This window comes from Vitis riparia, chromosome 8 (genome assembly GCF_004353265.1).
Source record: "Vitis riparia cultivar Riparia Gloire de Montpellier isolate 1030 chromosome 8, EGFV_Vit.rip_1.0, whole genome shotgun sequence".
In the NCBI taxonomy this organism is placed as follows: Eukaryota; Viridiplantae; Streptophyta; class Magnoliopsida; order Vitales; family Vitaceae; genus Vitis; species Vitis riparia.
In genome coordinates, this window is record NC_048438.1 from 6,795,900 (window position 1) to 6,823,171 (window position 27,272).

At 36.5% G+C, this 27,272-nt stretch overlaps 3 protein-coding genes across 3 annotated transcripts; 2 read left to right on the plus strand and 1 right to left on the minus strand.

The window, feature by feature from the left end:
• Nucleotides 1-14,216: 14,216 nt before the first annotated feature.
• Nucleotides 14,217-16,854, plus strand: LOC117920748 (protein BPS1, chloroplastic-like). The gene is given in 3 exon segments (XM_034838355.1): nt 14,217-14,394; nt 15,599-16,157; nt 16,160-16,854. Coding segments are annotated over 2 exon segments (1,050 nt in total). The 5' UTR covers nt 14,217-14,394; nt 15,599-15,607; the 3' UTR covers nt 16,660-16,854.
• A 2,616-nt stretch (nt 16,855-19,470) lies between these two features.
• On the plus strand, nt 19,471-24,690 carry LOC117920499 (mitogen-activated protein kinase homolog MMK2-like). The gene is given in 8 exon segments (XM_034838069.1): nt 19,471-19,725; nt 19,727-19,842; nt 20,449-20,578; nt 21,737-21,874; nt 22,423-22,755; nt 23,442-23,625; nt 23,947-24,159; nt 24,313-24,690. Coding segments are annotated over 7 exon segments (1,128 nt in total). The 5' UTR covers nt 19,471-19,674; the 3' UTR covers nt 24,123-24,159; nt 24,313-24,690.
• Nucleotides 24,691-24,725: 35 nt separating this feature from the next.
• On the minus strand, nt 24,726-26,972 carry LOC117920498 (probable polygalacturonase). Its single transcript, XM_034838068.1, is given in 7 exon segments — nt 24,726-25,170; nt 25,173-25,316; nt 25,319-25,522; nt 25,851-25,921; nt 26,058-26,232; nt 26,326-26,446; nt 26,565-26,972. Coding segments are annotated over 7 exon segments (1,467 nt in total). The 5' UTR covers nt 26,958-26,972; the 3' UTR covers nt 24,726-24,811.
• Between the last annotated feature and the right edge of the window lie 300 nt (nt 26,973-27,272).

A 27,272-nucleotide genomic window follows, 5' to 3' on the forward strand; every position in this document is an offset into this window, starting at 1 on the left:
ACAATGATGAAACACCCTACTAGATAAGTATGAAACTTGTCTAAGACAAACACTACAACCAACAATTCTTTCTCTGTAGTCGTGTAGTTCATTTGAGCTTCGTTCAATGTCTTGCTTGCATAGTAGATCACATAAGGCTTCCCATCTTCTCTTTGGCCAAGTACAACTCCTATAGCAAAGTCACTGGCATCACACATCACTTCAAAAGGTAGTTGCCAGTTAGGAGCCCTCACTATTGGAACGGTTGTCAAGAATTGCTTCAATTGATCAAAACTTCTTTGACATCTTTCATCCCATATAAACTTAGCATCTTTAGCCAAAAGTTCACAAAGAGACTTTGAAAGCTTAGAGAAATCTTTTATAAATCTCCTGTAGAACCCTGCATGGCCAAGGAATTGCCTTACTCCTTTTACAGTTGTTGGGGTGACAATTTGACAATAAGTCCCACCTTTGCTTTATCAACTTCACTGTCTTTCTCGGAGATTATATGGCCAAGGACAATTCCTTGATGTACCATAAAATGGCATTTCTCCCAGTTGAGCACCAAGTCTTTTTCAATGCATCTGTTCAGAATCGCTTCCAAATTGACTAAGGATTCTTCAAATGTACTTCCATATATGGTGATGTCATCCATGAAAACCTCCATAATTTGCTTTACTATATCACTAAAAATACTTAGCATACATCTTTGGAATGTAGCAGGTGTATTACATAAACCAAAAGGCATTCTTCTGTAGGCGTATGTTCCAAATGGACATGTGAAAGTGGTATTCTCCTGATCTTCAACATCAATTTCAATTTGAAAATACCCGGAGAAATCGTCCAAGAAACAATAGAAAGGATGGCCAGAGACTCTCTCTAACACTTGATCAATAAATGGTAGTGGAAAATGATCTTTCCTTGTCACTGCATTCAATTTTCTATAATCAATAGCCACCCTCCAACCTGAAGTGAGGTGTGTAGCAATTTCTTCTCCCTTTTCATTTTGAACCACAGTAATCCCTGACTTCTTTGGTACCACTTGAGTAGGACTCACCCAAGGGCTATCAGATATAGGGTATATAATACCTGCTTGAAGTAGCTTTAGAACCTCCGTTTGCACCACCTCTTGCAAATGAGGATTCAATCTTCTTTGAGGTTGACGAATTGGTTTAGCTTCTTCCTCCATGTATATATGATGTGTACAAACCAAAGGACTAATGCCTTTCAAGTCAGATATTTTCCATCCTATTGCTTTCTTACACCTCTTGAGAACTTCAAGAAGACACTTCTCCTGAGGACTCATTAGAGATGAAGATATTACAACAGGGCATTGTTGGTTCTCTTCTAGGTATGTGTATTTCAACTCAGTGGGCAAAGGCTTCAGATTGAGCTGTGGGGTCTCTTCTTTAGCAGCTTCTTGTGTCTCCTCTTTATTGAACAAAGGTAGAATTTCTTCTCTCCTCCTCCAACCTTGTAGGGTAGCAAGCACATCAGAGGGTTCAGACAACCCTTTTTCAAGATCCCCAAGACTATCATTCAACTTGTCTTGCATTTTCTGATTACAGTGCTCTTCCATTAGAGTGTCAATAATGCATACCTCTTCTGGACCTTCTTCTTCTTTCGGAGTGATTAGCTTTTTGGACATATAGAAGATATTGAGCTCCAGTGTCATGTTGCCAAACGTGAGTGTGGACCCGCATTTTTCACGTGCGTCCCACTCGATCGGCGAGACTCGCTTTTTATTATTTGTGAAAAATTATTTAGTTTTGGAAAAGTTGGAGCCGCCACTTATTTTATTTTATTTTAAAGGTAAAATAAAACAAGAAAGAAAAACCCTAAAATGTGACTCCATAATTTTTGGAATAAAAAAAAACATGTCTTTGAAAAACCCGAGTCTAAGTCCGGGGATCAGGTTACTTATTGGGAAGGTACCTCTAGGAGGTAGCACCCCTCTAAGCCCTAAAAAGGTCTTTACTGACTAAGTTAAGGGAAATAGGGCAATTAATTAATTAATTGAGAGTACCTAGGTTGACTAAGGTGATTTCAAAAAATATCATGCCAAACAAGATCAACGCAATAAAGGAGAGTTAAGGTGCGTACCTGAACCGCTTCTTAAGCGCCATTAAAAGACATCAAAGTTAGTTTGAACATATGACACATAACATGCATTTTTGTCTAGGATGATCAAACAAACATCAAGGCAATCAAGTATGTCATCAAACGTGGACATGGCTCATAATAACATGCTCATTCATAGAATTTTTATAGTTGGAGGGTAGAAGGAGCGTACCTAATTAGTGAGCATCCACATGTCTTTGGAAAACAAGATTAGCTCAATAAAAAGTATAAACACTTCTCATATATATCATAAAGAATGACTAAAACTAGCCAAATATCAAACAATCCCTTCATTTGGATCAATATTAGAGAAGATATCAAGAATGTCGGACCCCCCACAAAGGTCCAAATTGCTTTCTCATGAATTGATTCAATCAGTCCTATTATTTAGAACCATGAAGTTTATTCGTGCTTGAGGAAAATCAAGAAAATCAAGAAAATGGTTGAAAGTCAAAGGAAATAGTGAAAGTGCATGCTAAGAAGAAAAATGGCAGCAAATAGCACATTAAAATCTGGATTTTATGCCTCGAAGTGTTCTAAAGATGGATTTTTCAAAGATGGAAATGTTTAGTTGAAGAAGGATTCAAAATTTCAATTTAAAACAGTAAATTTTCAATCAAAAGAGCAAAAAATAAGGAGGTGTGTGTAGCAAGATAACCATGATGGACTGGAGCCTGGGAATGAGATTGAGATTGTCTTGCTGGTGTTGAATCCCTAAATACATTCTACTCTCTCTTGGCACTTTCTGGGACTCCTTGTTGTTCAAAGTTTTGGTGACTTCCGGTAAGGGATGAAAAATTCCAGCAAACCTGAGTTGCTCTTGAGGAGTCCGAACCTTGGTGTAATTAGCTTTCCCTATCCGTGTCTCTCTCGGATCCATCAGCTCAAACTGACACATAATGGGTCACCGGAGTGGGATTGATATGGTATGAAGCAAATCTAGTCACAACTCTTCACTTTATTACTGACTTGATGTAGTTACTGAATGGGAAACTTGGTGGGCATTTGATATCAGAGACATTGCTGGAAGGGAGCTTGAGGGCTTCATTTAGTCATGGGTGGTAGTGGAACTTAACAGGAAATGATAATTTCGACTCTTACTTAGTTGGGGTGGCCGTAATGCTAGGAGCCCGTATTGAGAATTCATTTACCGATTTGGCAACACAACCTTTGGAGTCATAATCGAATGAGGCCCAGTTACACCTTTATTCCGCTATTGATACTATTGCTTCTGAGCACTGTTAAGTCTACCTTCTGCAATAAATACTTTTTGGCTGCAGGTATTAGTACCCAAATGCCTGCTGCAATTTTCTCCTTACTCATCAAAAGCAATACTGAGCTTAGTATGGATTTCAGGATCTAATCTTGCAATTTTGAAGCAAATCTTTGTGGATTAGTCTCACTGAGATTGGTCGTTGCAACATGATTCCCATGGTAGTAACTCCGGATTCCATTATAGCTCTCTACAGCTTCGAACATGGGAACACTCTCCTTTATTACTAGTCAAACTGATGAATGCCTTTTACTTCAGCAATGATAGGTGAGACTGGAGTTAGTGCAAACCAGGAGTACGTTCCCCCGTATGTTTTCTTGTTAGTGGTGACATGGAATACTATTTTCTCAGGCTGCAGAGATGACTGAATAGCAGAATTTAGCAACTGAAGCAGCCAGGATATTGTCAGTTGACATAATCATGTGATGGTAAGAGTTGTCAGAGAGTAGAGGAAGTAATTTCAGAGAAGGCAACTGTCTTCGTGCATGAGCATTGGAGGAGTATTCATCAGTCAGATAAAGAGACAGGTCGTGAATACCTTTTGGAATGGCATTTGCTGCAAAGTGCTTATTCATCAATTCTGCAAACTTTGATTCGCCGATATCCTTTTCAAGTTTCTCCATCATTTCTCGTAACATGGAAGCATATACCTTTGCATCATAGTGTTTGTTCTTCAATTCAGAAACAAGTTGACTGAATGTATTTGGGGGCTTTAGAAGATGCCTTTCTGCTTAACCCTTCAATGACGTTCTTGAAGTGTGTCTCCCAAGCATACAGCTTCAGGATTTTCATGTTTATAAGTGATTCTATAATAGCCTTCAGCTTCCATAACCAGAATTTTATTGACTTCAAAGAGGAACTCCACTTGATGAGTTACCAAAATTATAGTTTTATGAGCAAGAGCAGCTATGACGCTTTCATTGAGAGGAATTGCAGCTGTATGTGTATCTACTGTTGGAGTATAAAAAATTATTTCCATCTTCTAAACTACTTTGCGCCAAATTTCCATAGATTTCATAGGCACAGAGGTTACAAAAAGGGATCATTTTCATCAGAATCATCATCCTTAACATCTGAATTACTTGGTATGATCAGCTTTCCATCAAACCTACCTTTTTCTGCTGCATTTGAAAGGTTGCGGAGTCGTGGATATTCAGACCTTCAGGAAGAAGGCCTTTGAATATACTTCCAGATTCGCAAGCTTTTATAGGTACCAGGAGCATGCTTCTTCTTTAAGAATTCGATCAGATCATTAGCGTAAAGGTAAGGATTAGTTGGCATACCGAGCACCCCAGGACCTCCATAATCAGAATAGTATATGAAAATATGATCATTCGAACCACTGTTTAGAACCTTCGTAAGCATCTTCATCATACGGGTTGTTTATGATAATTCCAGGCCGAGGGTTCACTTCATTGAATGAGGTGTAATCATACATGTAAGCAATGATGTTTTCATCTTTCAATCCACCTTCTTTCACCTCCCAAGTGATGTTCGTCATGATAATAATCAAAATCTCTGAGATTTTCATCAATAAGGATATCAAAACTAGGAGAGGACTCTCTATAAAACCCGTCAACATCAAGGACCACCATTCTAAAAACTGTGATCATCTGATACATTAGATTGATGCATCCAATTGGATCTATGAGCAGTGTTCCCATTGCTAGCAGGGGGCACATTAGTTGCTTTGTACCTAGGTAGCTCATCACACAAGCCTGCAGGTGGCACTGCAGTTTTGTCAATGCTAACTGCGTGTTTTGGTGGAGCAATTCTATTTTTTTGTAGTTGGTATTACCACTGTTGGGACAAGGAACTTCGAATGACTTTGAGAAGCTTGGCTGTAGAAACCTCTGCTCTTGGGTACGATTTTCAAGGCCACCAAACACCTTCTTGAGAGATGGAGGCTCAGTGTTAGGAGCAGCTACTGGCACCTGTGGGATTTTGTTACGGGTAGGATTTGGTCCATGCAAAAAGGCACATATGTCACCTTTTAAACATAGTCCCTTCTGGAAGAAAATGTAGGGAACTAATTGTTTTTCCCGAAGAGCTATAAAGAACGTGAGGTGCAGGGACATGAGATGCAGGAACATGAGGTGCAGAAACATGAGATGTAGGAACATGAGGTGCAGGTGGTGCCATGAATTGAGATGCAAGAATAGAAGATTCTGCAGGAGTTGTAGCTTAGGTTTCCAACAAGCCATCAAGAGGCAAACTCCGGAACGAACACTTTGGATTCAAGCAAATACCATTCAACCAGGACCTGTAATCTTTAGGGTTCATCCGGGCATGTTGCATATTGTTCCCAGTAAACCCAACATTTAAAGTCCCTCTTGAAAAATCTTAAGTCTCCTGCTACATAATTTGATGTATATAATAAAATCCAAACATCTATCCCAAAGACTCCATTGAAGTCGGAGTTTCAAATTCAATCACACCGATAGGATCCATTTTATCAATTAAATCAAACAAAAATTTAGTTTTCCATAACTGGATAGTTCCATATCCTATCTTTTCAGCATTGAAAGGAACTGAAGAGAGAGAAGCTGTACTGATTCGCTTCACAAACCCGCGCAAAGACTTGAACTTCACGTTGTCCATATCAACATATTTCTATGGGGATCATCTCCATATATCCTGTTGGCTTGAATAGTACTACTGATATTTGCAATATTATCCTTCCATGACAGTAGTCTTGATTGAAGGTATTGCCACTGTTGGGACAAGGAACAGCCCGCTAGGATTCCAGCCCAAAATACCACGAACAGAGAACCCTAGAAATAGAAGCAACTTCTGCATCCAACTAAATCACATCTGGAACGCGGTTTAACGACTTTCTTGCTTGCCTTGAAGAAGAAAATACCCAATTCGATTCAACAATCTGCAATCATGTGCCAAACCCCACAAACAGCCCACATTCTACACAGCCTTTATAAAGTCTCTACCTTTCATGAAATACTCATGCCATCATTGTCTCCATAGCCCAGAACACCAAAGAAAGAGAGACGAGTGAAATATATATGCTAAGCATAGAAAGAAATGACCCAAGAGAAACAAAGGAAGGAAGACTGAGGATGGGTAACAGAGGAGCCACATTCCATTATTTTGTCAAAGGGCTTGAAAACAAGTGTCAATAGTAGAGAACAATGGCTTGATTTCAAACACATCTAACTCAAGAATATGTCATTCATCAATCGAAAGAAGCAGTTATAAAATCAAAACAAAGCATGTAAAGAAAAAATAAATAAAAAGATAAATAAAGAGGACTCGGATTCAGCAGAACAACTAAGTGGCCATAGACGTCCACATCAAGCAGCAAAAATGAATATTTAGAAACAGCCAGGGATGAGGAGAAATCGAAATTAAACGGTGACATGGTGAATATTTGGAAACATACCTGCACGATCTCCTCTCCCTATTGCTCGGCTCCCTGCTACTACACCTTTTCTTTAGACCGAGAAATCTTCTCCCAAACTTCCATCCCCCCTACCTCCTATCTCTCTCTTCTCAATGTATATATATCAGCCTTCCAAAAGAGACCCTCCAAATCTGCTGGAGGAAAATCCCCTCCTTTCTTCTTTTTTTAAATCTTCCAATTCAAAGGCAATCTTTCCAATTTCAAATTCCCCTCCAAAACCTTCCAAGGAGAGTCCCACTTTCCTTAAACTCCAATGGTAAGTTGCCTTGCAAAAAGCATGAAATTTTAGAAGTTAAATAATTGAATGAATAGATAAATAAGTAAAAAAAAATCAGAAAATGGTAAAAATAATAAATAAATAAATAAGTTAAGGAAAATAATATAAAGAGGAAGATAACCAATAAAAAGTGAATGATAATCATAAAACTAAAACTAAAAATAAAATAAAAATAAATAAATAAAAATAAGTAAAATAAACAAATTAACAAAAATTGGGCCCCACGAGCCATGCAAACACGCAAGTCATATAAGTCACGCTAAAAAAAATCTTAATAGACCCAGTGTACCTAAACGGGCCTAAGGTGAGACTAAGTGGGCCTAGGGTGGTGCCTAATGGGAGTGTCTCTAAAAGCTATCCTAAAAAAAAGCAAGAAAAGCCTAAGTCTAAATCAAGACTGCCAAGGGTCATAATAAGGGATCAAATAATTCCTCAACCAAAGTCTCCGAGGTGACTCAAAAAAAAAAAAAAAAGTAAGTGGTATGAGTAGCCATGGGCGACCAAGGAACTATTGTGGAGCATTGAAAACGAATTTTAAAGACATGTGCTAAAGGGACAAAATTGGGGGTCTACAGTGAGTCATGAGTCCATTCCTACAATTTATAATTTCATTTGAAGTAGCAAGGAATGGCCTTCCAAGGATGATAGGAACATGATTAGTTTCCTTGACAATTGGGTCCGTATCAAGAACAACAAAGTCTACTAGATAGTAGAAATTATCAACTTGAACTAAGACATCTTCAATTATCCCCCTTGGAATTTTCACTGATCTATCTGCTAGAGATAGAGTGATTGATGTTGGCTTCAATTCACCAAGTCCCAATTGCTTGTAGACAGAGTATGGTAGGATATTCACACTTGCTCCCAAGTCTAACAAAGCTTTCTCTACTACCTTTCCCTCAATCATGACTGAAATGGTAGGACATCCTGGATCTTTGTACTTCAAAGGAGATTTGCATTGTATGATAGCACTTACTTACTCAGTCAAGAAGGCTTTCTTATTCACATTCAACCCTTTTTTGATAGTACACAAGTCCTTTAAGAATTTTGCATATGTTGGAACTTGTTTAATCATATCCAGCAATGGAATATTGACTTTCACTTGTCTCAATACTTCAAGAATTTTTTATGCATTTCTAATCCCCTTTTTCCCATGCAAAGCTTGAGGAAAAGGTGGAGGTGTGTGTTTCTTCATCATTTCTTCCTTAATAAGCACTTTCTCCGAATTTGCATTCACTATTGAATCATGGTCCTCTTTCCCTTCATTGATATCTTTCTTCTTTCCTTTGATTTCCTCCATCTTCTCTGTCTTTGAATTTTTTTATCTTTATTTTAAAGAGGAGATGTCCTTGTTGGAGTTTTCAATTGAGAAAAGCATTGAAGAGCTGACACATTCATCGGTTTCTGTAGTGTGAAGAAGCCTGCATCCATGTGATGGATGCTGTCCAACCCCAAAAGAAAAGGAAAAAGAAAGCATATCCTTAAGGGCTTTAGAAGAAAGAGTGGGGAGGGAAGAGGTTTTCAAAGATCCCCAGGCTGGCTAAGTTGTTTGATTTTGTTGCATATGGGGTGGTGGGATGTGGTTTTTAGGACCTGCCCATGTGTTTGTTGTGTTGGGTCCCTTTGTGGATAAATAATCATATGTTGAGCCAAAATCTAAAGCAATAGGAGAGTGGGGGAAAGTAGGCATTGTTTTGAGAGATAATGAATTTTTTTGGTTCATTTATTTTGGGTGGGTGAGGACTTGCCATGGCCCATCTCCATCTCAAATTCATGGGTTGGTTTTTTTTTTTTTTTTTTTGGATGGTAGATTTATCCTATGTTTGGTTTTTGTTTGGGAGAAAATCCAACGGAAAGAAAATAAAGGTGGAAAAATTGTCAAAAAAATGAAAAATATAATTAAAGTTAATAAATTATTTTTATGTGTTTTTAAAATTCATTTACCTTAAATAACTTTAAAATATAAAAAAATTAATTAGTTTTAGTTATATATGAATTTCTTTTTTTTTTTTTTGTGGTAAATGAAATATGAGATCATATTTTTATTTTTATTTTTTTCCTTTTTGAGGTATATTTTGGGAACCCGACATAGCTAAAGTGGAAATTATAATAGGAAAGAGAAAAATAACAATAACTCTTTTTAATATTGGAAATGATCTTATTTGGTTTAAGATAACATCAAACTATATTGTTGATGAGATGGGATAAATTCTCCTACTCATCCTATTTTATGTTTAATGATAAAATATTGTAATGTAATATGATATATATAGAGAATCATACCAAAGTGTATGAAGTTGCAATCTTTCTTAGGTGTCTTCATGGATTTATTATCCAAAAGTCTTATCACTTTATCATCTTACTTATGATTTGTTCAAGTGTCTTAATGGTGTAATCTGTGAAAAATTATCTCTAATCATCTAAGTCGTTTTGGGTATTATTAGGATAATTGATTTGTTCACTGTTTACTACAGCTTCTTTAGAATCTGCTGATTTCCTAGATATGATTTTGAATCGAACTCATTTTATATATATATATCTAAAAGATATTCTTAGAATATAATATTAAAGGATATTACATATCATTCAAAATTATAATCTTAGGATATCACGTCTCATTGAAGATCATACCTGAGCATATCATATCTTATTGAAAATCATATCTTAAAATATTATGTTTCATTAAAAAAAAATGCATAAATGACATATTTCCTATTTAATGAGATATATTAAAATACGTGTGGACCCCGCATTTCGGCTCAATGCGTTTCCCACTCGATGGCGAGCTTGATTTTTATTTTGAAAAATGATTTTATTGATTAGGAAAAATGAGTTGGAGTCGCCACTTATTTTTGTTTTATTTTTAAAAGGGTAAACAAAATAAGAAAGAAAAACCCTAAATGTGACTCCTTATTTTGGAAAAGACGGTCTACGAAAAACCAGATCGGGTTCGGGGGTCAGGTTACTTATCGAAAAGGTACGGTAAAGACCGTAGCACCCCTTTAAGTCCTTAAAGTCGGGTCTCTACTAATAAAACGAAGCTGACGTGGCAATTGACGAGTAAATCAATGAATATCCTGAATGATCATGCACACATAAAAGTCCAGACATGCATATACAACGATTAGAGAAAAATGGGTACATACTTGGGCAACGAGCCACCATGCGCTATCAATAGAGAGGGTTAGTGCACAATTTAGGAATAATCGCACGTATGTTAGAGAGTAGGGTAAATCAATCATGTATGATAATCAAAGCAAACAATCAATCAATCAATCATAAAGTCACATATGTCGGGCTCCCACCAAAACCCATTTATTTTGCATGAATTAATATCACAAATTCCATTATTTCGGAATTATGAAAAAAACATTCATGCCTATTAAAATCAAGAGGAGCAGAAGATTGCGGGCGGAAATGGATCCGGCGAATCGCGAGTGTCTGACGAGCCAAGCTGTCCGGGGAATCTGAATTGTCGGCTGCGGATGCTCTCCGGGTAAGCGCTATCAGAGGATTCGGACATGTCTGACCGGGGAAGTTGAATCGCCCTCTTCTCCTATCCGGCGTCAGGCGCCGGATGTGAGATATCCGGAGAAAGTGGAACGTCGGCCGGACAGAATTCCAGATGTGAGATATCCGGAGAAGGTGGAACGTCGGCCGGACAGAATTCCGGATGTGAGATATTCTGAGAAGGTTGACTGTCGGTCGGACAGAATTTCGGATGTGAGATATCCGGAAAAGGTTGAACATCGGCCGGACAGAATTTCGGATGTGAGATATCCGGAGAAAGTGGAACGTCGGCCGGACATAATTCCGGATGTGAGATATCCGGAGAAGATTGAACGTCGACCGGACAGAATTCCGGATGTGAGATATCCGGAGAAGGTGGAACGTCGGCCGGACAGAATTCCAGATGTGAGATATCCGGAGAAGGTTGAACGTTGGTCGGACATAATTCTTCCCCGGGTGGAATGAGTTATGCCGTGCGTTGCAAGGGGGACCGTCTGTGTGTGCAAGGGAGAGAGAGCCACGTGGCATTTTTTAGGGGGGATCCCACAGGTAGGTGAAGGTTTAGAGAGAGAAACGGGTTTGGTGGTATGGTTAAATGGGTGTACATATGGGTATGGTAGAACATGGTTATGAGTAGCATGAAGGATGGGTATGGTTGTATGGATATGGAGGCTTGGGTGAGTGGTTTTAATGGGTATGTGAAGGAGTGAAGGATAACATGCACCCGTGAGACTCCATGTAAGTGAGGGAGTGGGATGGAGAATGAATGAGAGGAAAGTGGTGGAGGATGCTTGATTCCTGCAAGCTTGAGTGAGGAAATGGGTATGGCTGACGCGAACAGTGAAGAAGGCGTAGGCATGTGGTAACCGTGTTATTCATCATGAGAACATGAAGCCTTTGCTTGGACAAGTTAAACTTTTCTCCATGCACATGAACCATTTACAAGGGGAAAAAAAAATGAGAGCATCAAAGAGAACCAAAACAGAGCATATATGGGCAGATAATCACATTAAACCAAAACCATCTTGTGGCTCTTGATGTCCACAGCAAACAACAAATAAAACCCAAAAACTATCAAGAAACAAGATAGATCTCTTGAGAATGTACAAAATAGTGCGGAAATCATACATGGATCGAACTAACAAGCTCTTTCCTTGCTCTCCGCGACTCCGCCTGGCCCTTTTCTCTACCGTCTAGCTTCCCCCCTCCCTTTCTTTCTTGGTGTCCTCTTTTGTCTTCCCTCCTATTCACCGGTCAGCAAGCATGGCTTGCCCGTCCCATCTGCTCGGGATTCATGGTAAGAGAGGGGGGGGTCCCCCTCACACTTCAAAAGAATGACCCCTCCACTCTAACAGCCCAAAAGCTCTTCTGAATATCCTCCAACAGGTGTTTCCACCCCATTGCATTTCCAACCCACTACCTGATTCACTGACCACCTAACCAGGAAGCAGCATCTGGCTCTTTAAGAGCCCTCCACTTGGCAAGAAGTGTGACCTGCAGCAAATGAAAAAAACAAGCCCCATATGGGGGTCTACAATACGCATTTCATATCAAATAAGATATAATATTTTAAGATATAGATATCATATCCTATCCAATCAAGCATAATTGGTGTTTTTTTTTTTTTCACTTAAATTTAAATAGAACTTAATTTAATTTAACTCTAAATATAATTTAATAGGATAAAAATATGTTTATATATTTTTTTCTACATATTTTATTTGTTTTTTTTTTTTATATAAATATTAAATAATTGAAAATATCTAAATTTTTAACTAATTTCAACTATATTCCATTTTTTTTTTTTGTAATTTTCACATAAACCAACAAATGATAAAATCATTTTTTTTGTTTGTTTTTTTTTCCTGTTCTTTAATTTATTTTTACCTTAAATTGTTTCTTTTCAATAATAAAACAAAATCGAGGTGATTTTTTTTTTAAATTATTATTTTATTATATTACACGTTATAAAAAAATACTACCAAAATTTCTAATGAAAACACTACTAAAATCTATTTAAATTTAAGACAAACCATGGTCTAAGTGATAATCATAATATTTAAAATAAATTAACCATAATTTGTAATAATAATTCATTGAATTTAAATTTCTAAAGTAAAATTTTAAGATATTAATGAACATTATTTTTATTTTATTTTTTAAAAATAAGGTGAAATAAAAATAAAAATAAAAATGAAAATGAAGGTAGGCAATGTCAATGGTCAACAATCCTACATCTTGTATCATACGAAAACCTCGTGCAGCCTGTCGAGAACTGCTCGCGTAACGGTCTTTTTCTGCTTTATAAAAAGGCCATGGCCCCCCAATAAAGCTTTTACTTTATAATTATCATCAATAAGCCGATAATTTCCATAAATATTTATTTATTTTTAAAATTTTATATTATGTATCATCAATCACTTTATTGTTTATATTAATAATAATAATTAAAGTGAAGTGAATATTACATTTGGTCACAAACACTTTTTTAATTTGAATAATATTTTAAAATTTTTTTATGTTTAAAAATGATTAATAAAAAATTTAAATTTTGTTCATTACTCTATTTTAATTTATATAATAATTTATTTTTTAATTTAACAATACTTATTTTTTTTGCAATACTAAATATAATCTTTTAAGAAATTACATATTCACCTCCGATTTTATCTCCTAAATAAAGTAAAAAATATAAAAAATTGTCCAAAATTAATTATAACATTATCACATCTTTAAACCCATTTTATGGACCTGTATTCGGGTATAAATCTATTTTCTATCCAAATATCAAATAGACAAATGACTCTTTGGACAGTGTTGATATTCATTATGCAAAAATTGAACTGCTATATATTATATTATGAGTAATCATCAATATATACGGATAAATTCAAATAAAAAAATTGTTATTCGAAAGGTTAATTATTAATACTTTAAGTATTAAATAAACACATAAAATATTACAACCCTATGAAAATAAAAGACCATTAAGCATTAATTACGAACTAAACTCTCTAAAAAAGTCATAACTCGTTTTTAAAAAAAAACTAATTTAAGTTTTAGAGAGGCTTATTCGAAAATACCATCCAAACACACCTTATAGGTATGCTTGTTGTTCGCTTGGAGAAGCTAATTAGAAAAAAATATTGTTAGTTGTGTATCAACACATTTAAATTAATTTATTGGAACTTTTTTTAAATATAATAAAAGCTTTTAATATATTTATTTAAAGTAAATTTTCATTAAAACTAAAACATAACAAATAAAAAAAAGAAAAATAATATGAAATTTACATTTTTTTTAAATATTCACTTTTCTTAAACTACAAGAAACTTAAAAAAAAGTAAGAGATAGCTTTTTATTTTATTTTTGAAGTTAATACGTGTGACAGCCTCGTGATTCGTACATCTGATCGGACGGACAGCACACGCCTCGTCCTTACACCGACTTCTACTAGAAATTTCCCCACAATTCTCGACCATAAAGCGGCACACATTATTGACTTGGTGTCACAAATACATTATACTTCTATGCACCAAGTCGCCATTCACTGTGCGCCGACCCATACTAATTAATAAGCCACCGCGCCAACTCAATCCATCCATCCATCCCGTCGCCCCATTCATCTTCTCACACGTGTCCTCCCACCACCGACTTTCCATAAAACCACAGGTCACCACATCAACTTCCTCCTCTTTACCTACAGGGAGGAAGCTTCACAGTCACACGTTTAGAAGATTTCAACGAAGGCTGTCTATCTACCCGCTTCTCTGAAACTTCTCTTCAAAATTCCGATCATAATCACTACTTCATCTGGTAAGAGTCTTCGTTCAATTTTTCTTCGCTTTTCGTCAGATCCATTTTTGTGTGGATTTTTGGAAGGTAGAGGTAGGGTTAGCGTTAGGGTTGTTTTATCTGTGGATCTGTGCAGTTTGTTTCCTTTTCTTGTAAATCGGTTGCTGATCTAAAGATCTAACGATTAGGTGAGTGGTTTGGTTCGAATATAATCCGATTTGCTAATTTTTTTCTATTTGTTTATGGTCTTTTGTTGAATTTGATTGTTTAGGTTTCTATGTGGTTGTTTTTTCGGTCTGTGAGGTATACCTGATGCTTTTGATTTGTTGAGTTTTGTTTGAGTTCTGTTTTGTCGGTGAGAAATGGAAGAAAATCAAAGAAACTTTTGGATCTTGTTGTTTCGGGATGAGATCTGGATTCGTAACGTAGATAGGAGGGTTATTTGAGCGGCCGCTTGTTTTCCTTAGACGTTTGTGGTGAAAAATCGGTGATTTGAAGATATTATTTTTATTTCCCTTTTTTTTTTATTTTTATTTTTATATCTGAGTTATTTGAATGGTGTTTTCTTGGTTAATTTGTTGATGAGAGCTGTATCAGAAGTGCAAAAAAACTTTGGGTTGCCACAAAATATATGCTTTTTGATCTTTTGTTGTTCAAAAGATGAACAACTCATCTAATCATGTTAGCTAGGTAATCTTTTTTCATTCCCTGATCCTAAATGTAGAAAATTTTAAAATTTAAGATTTTGAGAACCGTATTTTCTTTTTCTTCCCATATTTTCAGCAACTGGCTATAGTTTTTGAAATCATTCTTATGGAAGTGATAATATCATTGTTGATTCATCTGTGGAGTCAAGAGCACATGATTATTATTTTCAGTATGTATTTTATTAAATTCAAGAATGCAGTAGAGGGTTTTCTGAAGCTAATCCTAAATTCCTGCTGCTGCATGCATATATTGGGAAATAATTTTGTATATACTTGAATTCGAAAAAACCAATCTTAAAAAGACTTTCACAATGGCCGCTTAATTCCATCATTGAGTTTGTAAATGGTTATTTCTGACGTGGTGGGGAATTATTATTTTGGTGTTTTTGGATTTTAAATGATGGTAGGGGGTTTACAAAACAGCACCACTGCAAATTTATGAGTCCCTAATGACTCAGAAAATGGTTTCCCTATTATACTGATGTGATTTAAAATTGTGTTGTTTTATACCACTGCAGTTAATCAAAATGAGCCGTCCCCAAGAACCACACCGACCTTCCTTCCCTTTTGGGAATCCTTTCCGCATGATATTACCCAAGGGGTCTTATCTCTCTCCAAGGCTTCTCAGTCTGTTAAACGATTTCGAGAACACATTGGCAGAGAGGCTGAGAAAGCTTAAGCCAAAAGGCACGGAAGATGTGCTTAGCTGTTCATGGATGAAATTAGCAATGGAGTTGCTTTGTGAAATCCATAAAGACATAAAAATTCTTATTACCGATCTTGAACTCCCTGTATGTGACTGGGATGATAAATGGATAGATGTGTACCTGGACAACAGTGTGAAATTGCTTGATATTTGCATTGCTTTGAGCTCTGAGCTCTCACGGCTCAACCAAGGTCATCTTTTGCTCCAGTGTGTCTTGCGCAATTTGGATACTGCTTCCCCGAAGCAGCTTGTGCGAGCCCGTTCTTCACTTGACAGTTGGAGGCAGCATATTGGTTCGAAGAACCCCAAACTTCAGAACTGTTTGACCATCTTGGACAGTCTTGCTGAATCAATTAATCTCCCCAAGATTAAAATTCAGCTAAGGGAAAAGTCTTGATGCGTGCCATGTATGGAGTTAGGGTGGCAACTGTATTTGTCTGTAGTGTCTTTGCTGCTGCCTTCACCGGATCTGCCAATAAGTTGATAGATTTGCATGTTGCTGACACATTCCTGTGGTCTGATGCTTTTACTGATTTGCAGTCCAATGTAAATGTAGAAATTAGAAATATATTTTCCAGTGGAAGAGTTACAGTATTGAAAGAGTTGGAAGCAGTTGATACAAGTATCAATAAATTGTATCCCATGGTCCAGGATGGTGTAGGCCCTGCTGAAGATGGCACGTTCCAAAATTCTGTTTCAGATTTAGGAAAGAGTGTGGAGAAACTGTCAGAAGGCCTAGATCTCCTTACCAAGGATGTGGATGGCTTCTTCCAGATGGTTTTAACTGGTCGTGATGCATTGCTCTGTAATCTAAGAGTAAGTCCGATGCACGAGGATAACACACAGGCACGAATTTTGAGATCACCCCGATGAAGATACAATCTATCATATATATACAAACGGGTTTAGGTATGGGGTTTTCTGTTATCTTATTGGTATTTTACTCTTGTTTGCGATGCATTGTAACCTGTAAGCTGTATTATGCTAGTTCTGTACTGGTATATACATGGATGGTGTCCTATAATGTAATGTTAATGATATATGAAAGGGTTTGTACTATTTGCAAGAGGGTTTTGTTTCTGTGTATGTGGTTGTCCTCAGATCAAATGGTCCTAACCATGTTGACATTTTTTTATCAGATCGATCTGGGAGCTGGGAGGAAGTTTCTTCTTCTCGCCCCGCAAACTGACATGGTAAGCTCTAGAAAATGCAAGGTGTTTCTTCCTTTATCTCTAACACCACACACCCCCACACCCCCACCCACCCTTTTTTTTTCCCCTTATATGCGTCCTCTAATGCGTATTGTAAATCTAATGCATATTATAAAAATTCAATCAAGCAGCTTTGCCCCATGATCCATGACACTTCTATTTCACTCTGAGATGGCTGTTATTTTGTGGGATCTTAAACTGCGATAAATGCAGGCATGTTGCCTGTGCTGAGTAAATGTTGGACACAGCTGCTGCATTTGCCATGCTCTTTAGTTGGTGCATGTAATGAATGCATTTGCCATGCTCGAGTGGGTGTATGTAATGAATGAATTTCATTTATTGCCCTCTGGAGAATGCAAATGAATCTCCTTTTATAGGGGGTGTGGTGAAGGAATAGAGTAAGTGCTCGGTTCTTTAAATTAAGGATTCGGGCTCCTGTTAAATCGAAAGGTGATATTTGGTAAATGCCAAGATTGGTTTCATTTATTTTTGCATTGGGATGAATGATAATGGAAATGGAGAAAACAATGATTTCAATAGGAATGAAAATACCCTTCGTTAATTAGGGATGAGGAATTAAATGATATAATATTTTAAAATTATTATTTTACCTTCATATTTTATGATTTCATTTATTAAGTAAATGTTATTTTTTAAAATCTTATATTTAATCAACAAGAAAATTTTTAAATAATGTTTGTTCAAAATAAAAAAAAAAATTAATTTTTTTTATTTATATTCTTATTTCTATTAAACATTGAAATGGAAATAAATAACATTGAATTGGAATCATAACATTCTTGAGTTGAAATATGAATCCTTTCATAGCACGCCATCTCCCTGAGAGAAAAGTCAATGCTGCAAGAAGCTGTGGAATGGTTCAAAGTTGAAACCAGACCCCAAGAGACTTCCTTTTCATGCACGGCTCAATTTGTCTTGTGATTAATATAGCCTTCCATAATAAATACAATTACTCCTCTATGCTCACAATAAATTCTATTAATATTAAGTTCTTAAAGTTCTTAAATGTACCCTACCACCCACTAGTGGCCCACCTCATAACTCTGGATATTATCTTCTCAACGGTCCATCCCATTTATTTCAATCTCATGGGGCCCATGCCTTTGACGTCATCCACACTCCTTAAATAATTGCTTACATTATTGTTTTTTAAGTTTGTTGGTTTGTGTCCTTTGCAATACTTAATCGGTATTTAGTCAAAACAAAAATTGGTATTTGTTGAAAAAGGAAGAATCAATGATGTATATGATTTCATCTTTATTATTTTATTCTATAGTTTCCGGATTTTTTCGTTTCTTTGTTACACTTTGATTATCTTATTTATATATATATAAAAAAGAAAGGAAAAAAAATAAAAAAATAAATTTAAAGTTAATAAATTATTTTGGTTTATTTTTTTAAATTCATATAAAGATTAAATAATTTTAAAATATATAAAATTTTAATTATATTTATTTATTTTTATAATAAAATCAAACATAAGAAAATAATTTTTATTATTTTATTTTTTTACAATCAAAACATGTCCTTCAAGTTTTTCTCTCTTTTTATTTATTTATTTATTTATTTTTGGTATTTTTAGTTTAATGGTCAAATTTAGATTCACTCAAAAGTGTTTAAAAAAATGTGAGAATAAAAAAAAAAAAAAAAAAGAGTTAAATTGTTGAAAATTATACAGAAAATAGAACTAAAAAGCATGTATTAAAATTGACAATGACTTGCTATTTTGTTCATGAATCAAGGAATAAAGAGACGAGACTTTCCAAACATTTAAACTCATCTTACATCGATTCCTCCTCATTTTCTTAGCAATTCCCTTGTGCCAAACGGTAGCTTAAACCTCTCGTCAAAGTCTGCAACTGGGCTACAAATTTCTCATTGACCACACAATCTTAGACTAGAATCATTGGCTGCCCATGCCAAAAGGCTCATGGCCCAAATTTCTTAATGTGGGCCCAGGAATCATTTGACCAAATTCATAGAGCAGACAACACTCTTAGGACTTTTATTGCATGAAATTGAAACGTCAATCATCCACAATGAATCCTCATACCTAATTCACAAAAAGGAAAAAAAAAAGGTTAAATAATAAATTGTTAAAAATTAGAGTTGAAGCTAAAGCAATAATTTTAAAAAAATAATATTGATATTATAAATTTTTTTATTAAATATTAAATAATTTCTTTTATATATATATATATATCAAATTATATCTTATAATTTTTTTTAAGTTATATATTTTTTAATATAATTAAAAAAAAACATGTTGTTAAACTTAAAAAAGAGTTTTCGAAATCTTAAAAATCGAAATAAAATCTTAAAATTGTCAAAAAAAAAAAAACAGGGGAAAGTCCATTTCTTCACGGTTTTCAACCAACTACTTCCAGTTCAAAAGCCCTCTCCATTAAAGTTCACGCTTTCACACTGGAAATTCATATAAATCTTTTTATTTCTTCCTCTACAGTCCTTTCTCTCTCTAGAAAAAGGCCAAGAAATGTCAAAAAGGCCAAGCAGCTGTGCTTCCAAGGTCTCCACGGACTTAGCTCTTACGCCAAATTGGGAGTGGCTCTGCTATTAGGGGCTAATCCTTCTTGGGTGGTTCTCGTTTCGGGGTTTCGGGTTTTGGGAGTGGAATTAGGCGTCGATTTTCTCGGACATGTCTATGGAGCCGAGCGCTGGTTCAGTTGAAGGGAATATCAGAGGAGTGTCCGACTCATGGTGGACGGTATGTTCAGTACAATGTGTATGGGAACCTCTTCGAAGTTTCTAGGAAGTACGTGCCGCCAATTCGGCCTGTGGGTCGTGGTGCTTATGGTATCGTGTGGTAAGAACTGTTATGGGTTTAAGCTTTTTTTCTTTCTTTCAAATTTTTATTGCTTGGATTTTCATGGTTTTGATTTTTGGAGATTTGTTTCTTTGAGCTTTTTTGGTGGCTGGGTTGAGAATTTAAGTGGGTTCTTATGAGTTCTCATGATCTCGTTCAATCTCTGTGGGAATTTTCGTGGTTTTGGCTATTTTTGTGAATATTCTATTGGTGGAGGGTTCTTTTGCTTATCGTTTCAAAATTGAAGTGGGCTTTTGTGAATTTTGAAGATCGTGTTTCTGTAGAAAATTTGATTTTTCTTGTGGTCCGCATCCTGGTTTCTTGATTCTGTGAGATGTTGATGTTATGGTTTAGGTGAGAATTTTAGGATATTTCTCTGTAACTATAGAACTAGAAACTACTGAGACTATTGAAGTTAACAAACTCGTAGAAAAGGAATTGAGAATAATGGGATTTTAGTGTTAAGAGGGGTACTAATGAGCATTTATTACATGGATGATCTGCTTAAGGGCACAATAGAAGCTACACAATTTCATCTAATTGACTTCATTTCTCTGTTTTATCAACAATGTGAAGGAGACATGTGTTTTTTTTCCTTTCCTTCAGCGCTGCGATGAACTCAGAGACACGGGAGGAAGTTGCCATTAAGAAGATTGGTAATGCATTTGATAATAGGATAGATGCCAAGCGGACATTACGGGAAATTAAGCTTCTTCGCCACATGGATCATGAAAATGTAAGTTTTGGTTCCTCCATACCTTGGGCCAATTATTGCTTCTATAGTTTTACTGTCTTTGTTTGGCAAGATGATTGTGTTTTGCTCTAATAATTGTTTTCTTCTTAGCCAATTGCTTATATCTTTTTTTACCTTTTTTCCTCCATAGTAGATGTGAGCGAGCTATCCAGATCAAATATGTTGTGTGGGCTGTGGAGTTGGCAAAAAGAGAAAACTGTTTCCTTTTTTTTTGCTAGGATGGAACTCTATGACCTTGCCCATCCTTTTGTAAATATTTACTGGTTTTTCCTTGTCTATTAATACAGAAACACACAAGTATGGTGAATGCTCATGCGTTTGTTATAAAGCAAAACACCTGGCATCATAATATTTAGGGAAACATCATATTGAGTAATTTGAGCTACATAAATTGATAAACCATGGAAAAGGTATCTAGGCTTCAAATCTTAGTGGAGAAAGGAAGATGGGTTAGCTCCTTACAATAAGAGTACTAGTGACCTCAGATCTTAGATTTGCAAAGGCAGCATATTGTTATTAGAATGAAATTTGGAATACCCTAGGGGGTAGAGCAGAAACAGTATTTGTCCTACGCTCTTAATGGTCGGAATAAGCTATTGTACCTTGTTGTATTGGGGTTGTATTTGGGATTTTGTGACCCTTCTCCCTAGGTACTATAAGATTTCACTGCCACTTTAAGCGGTAAACATGGACTGAAATTATAATTCAGACAAGGTTCTATTTTGTTGATTGAATTCCAACGTAACAACAGAGATCTTTCCCCTATCCTGCAATATTTTAATCCATGATTGTTTAATGTTGGAGGTTTCCAACTTGAGTGTATCTAGGGGTATAAAAGATCTGGCCCGAAGCCTGAACTGACCCTAGCCCAAGCTTGTGTAGGCTCACATTTGGGCTTCATTCTCAGGCATGACACTGACATCCTTTTAAATGTTTTTGTCTCCTGCATGAGACTTGGTTTTTTCTAAGTTTTGAAACCATCAGAATACTTTGTTTTTGTGACTATAGTCTTATGACAATTCACTAATTCTTCTTATCGGCTTTAGTTACTTTGATTCGTTTGTTGGACTCAGGTTCTAGGATTTTTTATGTTCCTCCTGGTGGAATAATGTATTTACTATCAGTTCTTATCCTTTGCAGGTTATTGTCTTGAAAGACATCATACGGCCACCTAAGAGGGAGAACTTCAATGATGTCTACATTGTTTATGAATTGATGGACACTGATCTGCATCAGATAATACGTTCCAACCAACCACTGAATGATGACCACTGCCGGGTTTGGCACCACAAACTTTTATTGGAGCACTTTATCTATATCATTGCAACAAATCACTTTGAATTTTCATTGCTCATGTTTACTATTTCAGCCCATTGCCTCCATAGAATTAGTCCAGGATTTTGATGCCTGCAACTCATTAATAAAGCAATTCTACAATTACCTTGTATTGGTATTACTAATTACTAGAGTACTATCACCATTGGACTGTTGCATGGTGAAAGTTTTCAAGATCAGTTTTATCAACTCATTTTCTGATACATTTATGAAGATAAAGATCATGATATCAAAGAAAAGAGTTAAGAAACATAGCACACTCATGCTCAATTTCTCATGTTATATCCTATCTACTCATATTTTTGGTTTAGTTGCCAGTCCTAAAAATTTAAATTTTACCACCCCTCTTCATGTTGAGAAATATCTATTTATAATTTAATTTGTTGAATTTACTGTGGGATTTTTGTAAGTGCAAATATAACATCTTTTCTGTATGATTTCTATGATACCGAACTGAGATGTCAATGACACTCCAATTCTACTCTCTGCAGTACTTCCTGTATCAGGTGTTACGAGGACTTAAATATGTACACTCAGCAAATGTCTTGCATCGTGATTTGAAGCCGAGTAATTTGCTTCTGAATGCAAATTGTGATCTTAAGATTGGGGATTTTGGACTTGCAAGGACGACATCTGAAACAGACTTCATGACTGAGTATGTTGTTACCCGATGGTATCGTGCACCAGAATTGCTCCTTAATTGTTCAGAATACACTGCGGCAATTGATATTTGGTCAGTGGGTTGTATCCTCGGAGAAATCATGACAAGGCAACCTCTGTTTCCTGGCAGAGATTATGTCCATCAGCTGAGACTTATCACAGAGGTATGCTTTATGAAAACCTCTGAGTTAAACCTACTGTCTGACATTTTTTTTCAATTGAATACTGTAGAACACCTTTGCTGCTGGTGTTATCCATTACCAAAGTGTTCTCACCATCTTTTATGGGGCACCCTTATTTTGTCATTTCTGCTCACTGCAGTAAGGAATACACTTAGATGCTATTTTGCTTCAAAGTCCACTTTGCTTTCAGAATCTTGGTTACCCCAACTTTCTTGACTCTTTCATACCTTCTGTCTGTTGCTCAGTGGTCCTGTGCTTGCTCTTTTCACCTGTCAGCTAGACTCAGTGAGATCCCATTTTTCTTTACCCATAGCTGTATGACCAATGTTGGCAATTACACAAGCCTGAAATTTGAACCTGGGATATCAAAATTTAGGTTGGAGATCTACAGGTGATTAGTGTAGAATAAGAGAAACAGGAAATCATCTTGGGCAAATGGATATTAGAGATAAGGGGGAAGATGATTTTGGAATTGCAAACTCTCCCTTCCCTCCCCACTTCCTTTTATTATTTATTAGGAAAGTACTTCAACTTTTGGGCTTTGTTGTGCTTGACTGTATAGAAACTGAGAACTGGTGGTGGCATTGTTGGAAGGTGAAGTTTCTGTTTCTCTTATAGCATTTGGTTCAATTCTGATACTTGCTTTGTTTTTCTTTTTCCTTGAAAAGCTTATAGGTTCACCTGATGACTCTAGCCTTGGGTTTCTTCGAAGTGATAATGCCCGAAGATATGTTAGGCAGCTACCACAATACCCGAGACAACAATTTCAGGCTAGATTTCCTAATATGTCTCCTGGAGCTATTGATTTGCTAGAAAAAATGCTTGTATTTGATCCAAACAGGCGCATTACAGGTAAGTTCTGCATATTTATCTTATGGCTTATAACATAGTGACCAATTCCAAATTCAGGAATTCTTTGGCATTAATGATACAACTTTAGGAAATTATGAGAAGTGTTTATGGGTTAAAAGCAACCAATGACAATAATAGAATTTATCAAACTTTATTTAAAAAAAAATGTTTGAATTCTCATTAAGGAAATCTCTAGTCGGGAAGAGCAATAGTATTATGGTGTTGGTTTTAGATCTTTGGGAAAAATTTCTTAAATTATAGTACTCTTATTATTGGAGTTCTATGTGCTTATTTATGCTCATTTTTTCCTTTTGTTTGCAGTTGAAGGGGCACTGTGTCATCCATACTTGGCACCTCTTCATGATATCAATGAGGAGCCCGTTTGTCCAAGGCCTTTTGTTTTTGATTTTGAGCAACCATCATTTACTGAAGAGAATATCAAAGAACTCATCTGGAGGGAATCCGTAAAATTCAATCCAGACCCACCAGTTCATTGAGAAGTATGTGATCATGTTGTTGTAAACACCAGAAAAGGTAGGCTATGGCTATGATTTCCATGAATGCTATATATGAAACCATCATAATCTCCCTAGAAAAAAAAATGGTGAATCATGCTTTGGAGATGGTGGGATTTTACTTGGAACATGTCCTCGTAAGAGCTTTCACACTTAATTTCTCTTCTTTCAGTGTTCGTAATATTCAAAGGCTGATGAAGAAGCTGAGGCAGAACCATTTGCAGGGTTTCTCAGCATAATATTCATAGACTCCATTTTCTTCTTGGTGCAGGATCTTCTTCCTTTGTGTCATAGTTGGCCTAGGAGCAGAGTTTAGTGCTAGAAACTAGTAGTGCAGCGAAGAGATTCTGCAATGCAAAGTTGTATCATTGCTCCCCGTATGTTTCCAGGTTTTGAAGTATAAAGTATGACATGAATAATTTCCAAACAATTTGTTTCAGTTTCCTAGACTGATCCCATCATCTTTTCTAATCATTGTTCGTGATGGAACTTGTAATGATTTGTAATATTGGTTCCGTGAACTTAAGCCTTGACAATCTTTTTCTTTGGTTGATCCTTTGGCATGACTCCTTACATAGAATTTTAGAGAGAATACTGAGTTCTTTGCTTTAAGGTAAATGACATGAAAAAAGTACATAGATTGTTATCACTGTGGTACACATCGAAGAAATTCACGGATAATATTTTATTCCGTAAGAACACTTCTGTAACTCTACTGTATCTATTGGCAAACTCTCTGTAGGAAAATTGCATAAAGACGTCTTCTCTGGACCCTGATCAGGCAACGTGCTGCATGGTGTAGGCGTGACGCCGCTTGAGATCCCCTCAACATCAGTGCATGTCCAAGGTACTTTCTTCGCTTTTGCGGCTAAATGAATTGTGACGTTAGAAATGCAGATTCCGGTGAATGGGTCACTGGGAATTCCCTCTAGTCTAGCTGCCATTGACACATTCTCAGCCACCATGTCTCTGTAATTGATTCCTTGAATCACTGGAAATGCCTTTGGGTCATAGTGATTGTCTGCATGAGACCATAGTTCCCAGTCATCCAGAAGGCCCATTTCATAGTCTTCATAGTCATTCCTCTTACATATATGTCTTTCACATAGCCTCCTCTCCCTATGCCAGTCTTGATCCTGATCCCAGATTCCGAATTGATGGCCACAATGTCTTCGCCCTGACGTCTTGGATCCCACCCGACATCTCACTCCCTAATGCAATCACAGCACTGTAGGGTGAAATGCATGTGAGCCGTCTGATCACCAACTGTTTTGTGGGCATACCGTAAGCTATGCCATACTCATCCCAACCGCTTTTAACTGCCACGCAGTCATCTCCAGATACAATGTAGCAGTCTTCAATCCTTGTGTTTGTGCAAGAATCTGAATGTGAAATCAAAATAGAATCAAATTTTAAGTTAGAATGATCCTAGCCACCAATCAGGTTTAGCGGTCAGACTGAATGGGCCGGGTATTTTGTGGGTTGATGGATTGGGGAAAGGTCTAATCGGGTTTAGACAACATTTGATCCTTGGATGGTTTGAAGTCATCTAATCAAATGGGTAACACGTTATGTTAAGCCCTTTGATGGTTTGAAAATTGGAAGTCAGCTAATCAAATGGCTAACGGGTTGGTTCATTGGTACTAATGGTTTGATGTTAAAGTCATCTGATCCTGCGGCTGTGAATTTAAGATCAGGCAATGGACGAACCTGGATTGATTCCATCGGTGTTTGGTGATCTTACAGGCGCAAGGATCGTAATACCTTGAATTAGAATATTTCTGCAATAAAAAATAAATCAAAATTACTCATCGAGCCAACTCAAGTTTTCCACGTGGACAGCTCAGTGAGGAAGCTTGAAACTTGATGCAGATGAGCTGCAGAAAAACAAAAGGGTGAGTCATGGGAAATGATCACCTGCTGTAGACAGGATGAACGTTCCATGAAGGCGAGTTGAGGAGCGTCAGATTAGAAATCTGAATATCAGCAGAGTACATGAGCTCGATCAGGTATGGTCGGGTGTACTTGAGTTTGCCCCCGTGGAATCGCTGCCACCACAGACCACCCTGGCCGTCGATCGTCCCATTGTCACCTGATACCACGTGGGCCCCACTTTAGTTATAATTAATATTAACAAAAAAAAGAAAAAAATCCAATATTTTATTTTTAAAATTACGTTAATTACCAGTAATAATGACATCAGTGAGGTTTGTGCCGAATATGAGACTGGTGTATCTTCCTGCTGCTGCGTCTCGTCCTCGACCGTACGATGGTAATGGTTTGATCACCGGCCATTGGCTTATATCCTACCAGTTGATTAATTCACAATTGCCAATTTTTATTCACCATAACAAAAAATAAAAAGGAAAATATAAAGAATAAAAATAAATAAATAAATTAAAAAAGGAAGTGGAGGTGAGAGACTTGAGAAGCAAGAAGAACAGCATCTCTATGGAGAAAGAGAGTGAAGTGGCTGGTGAGGCTGAAGCTGCCGGTTAACCATTTTCCGGCAGGAACATACAGCTGAGCTCCGCCCTCCGATCCATACTTGCTCAACTCACTCACTGCATCTTGAAACGCCTTCGTGTTCAACGTTTGCCCGTCACCAACTCCTCCGAAATCCACCAATGAAGCGCTGTGTGCTCTGCAACTTATGGCTGAATACTCCAAAGCCTCCAAAATTCTTCCTTTTCTGCACTCACCTCTGCTTACACTCAGCAACAAAACCACCGCAACTAACACTGAAATTACCTGCAAACAGTAAAAAGAAACAATGGGTTGTGTGAGATTAGCAATTTTTTTATGGGTTTCAACCATATGAACTGTATCTGTTGGGTGGTGGTGTGTTTGGACGGTAAGAATGTGAAGGAAAAATGTGAGAAAATGAAGAGAAAATAAAAGCAGTTTAGGGCTTTACTTGAGTTGTGAGGGGCTTTTGCACATCTCCATTGGAGCTTGTTTTTGGTTGTGCTTCTTGAGTATAGTCCAGTCCCAAAGGAGGAGTATTTATAAGCTCAAGTTACTATTGATTTAGTAATTAGTTTAACTCTAGAATATTGAAAGAATTAAAATAAATAATTAAATTTTTTTCTCTATATATAAAATGAATATTTAAAAAGGCATTAGTTTGAC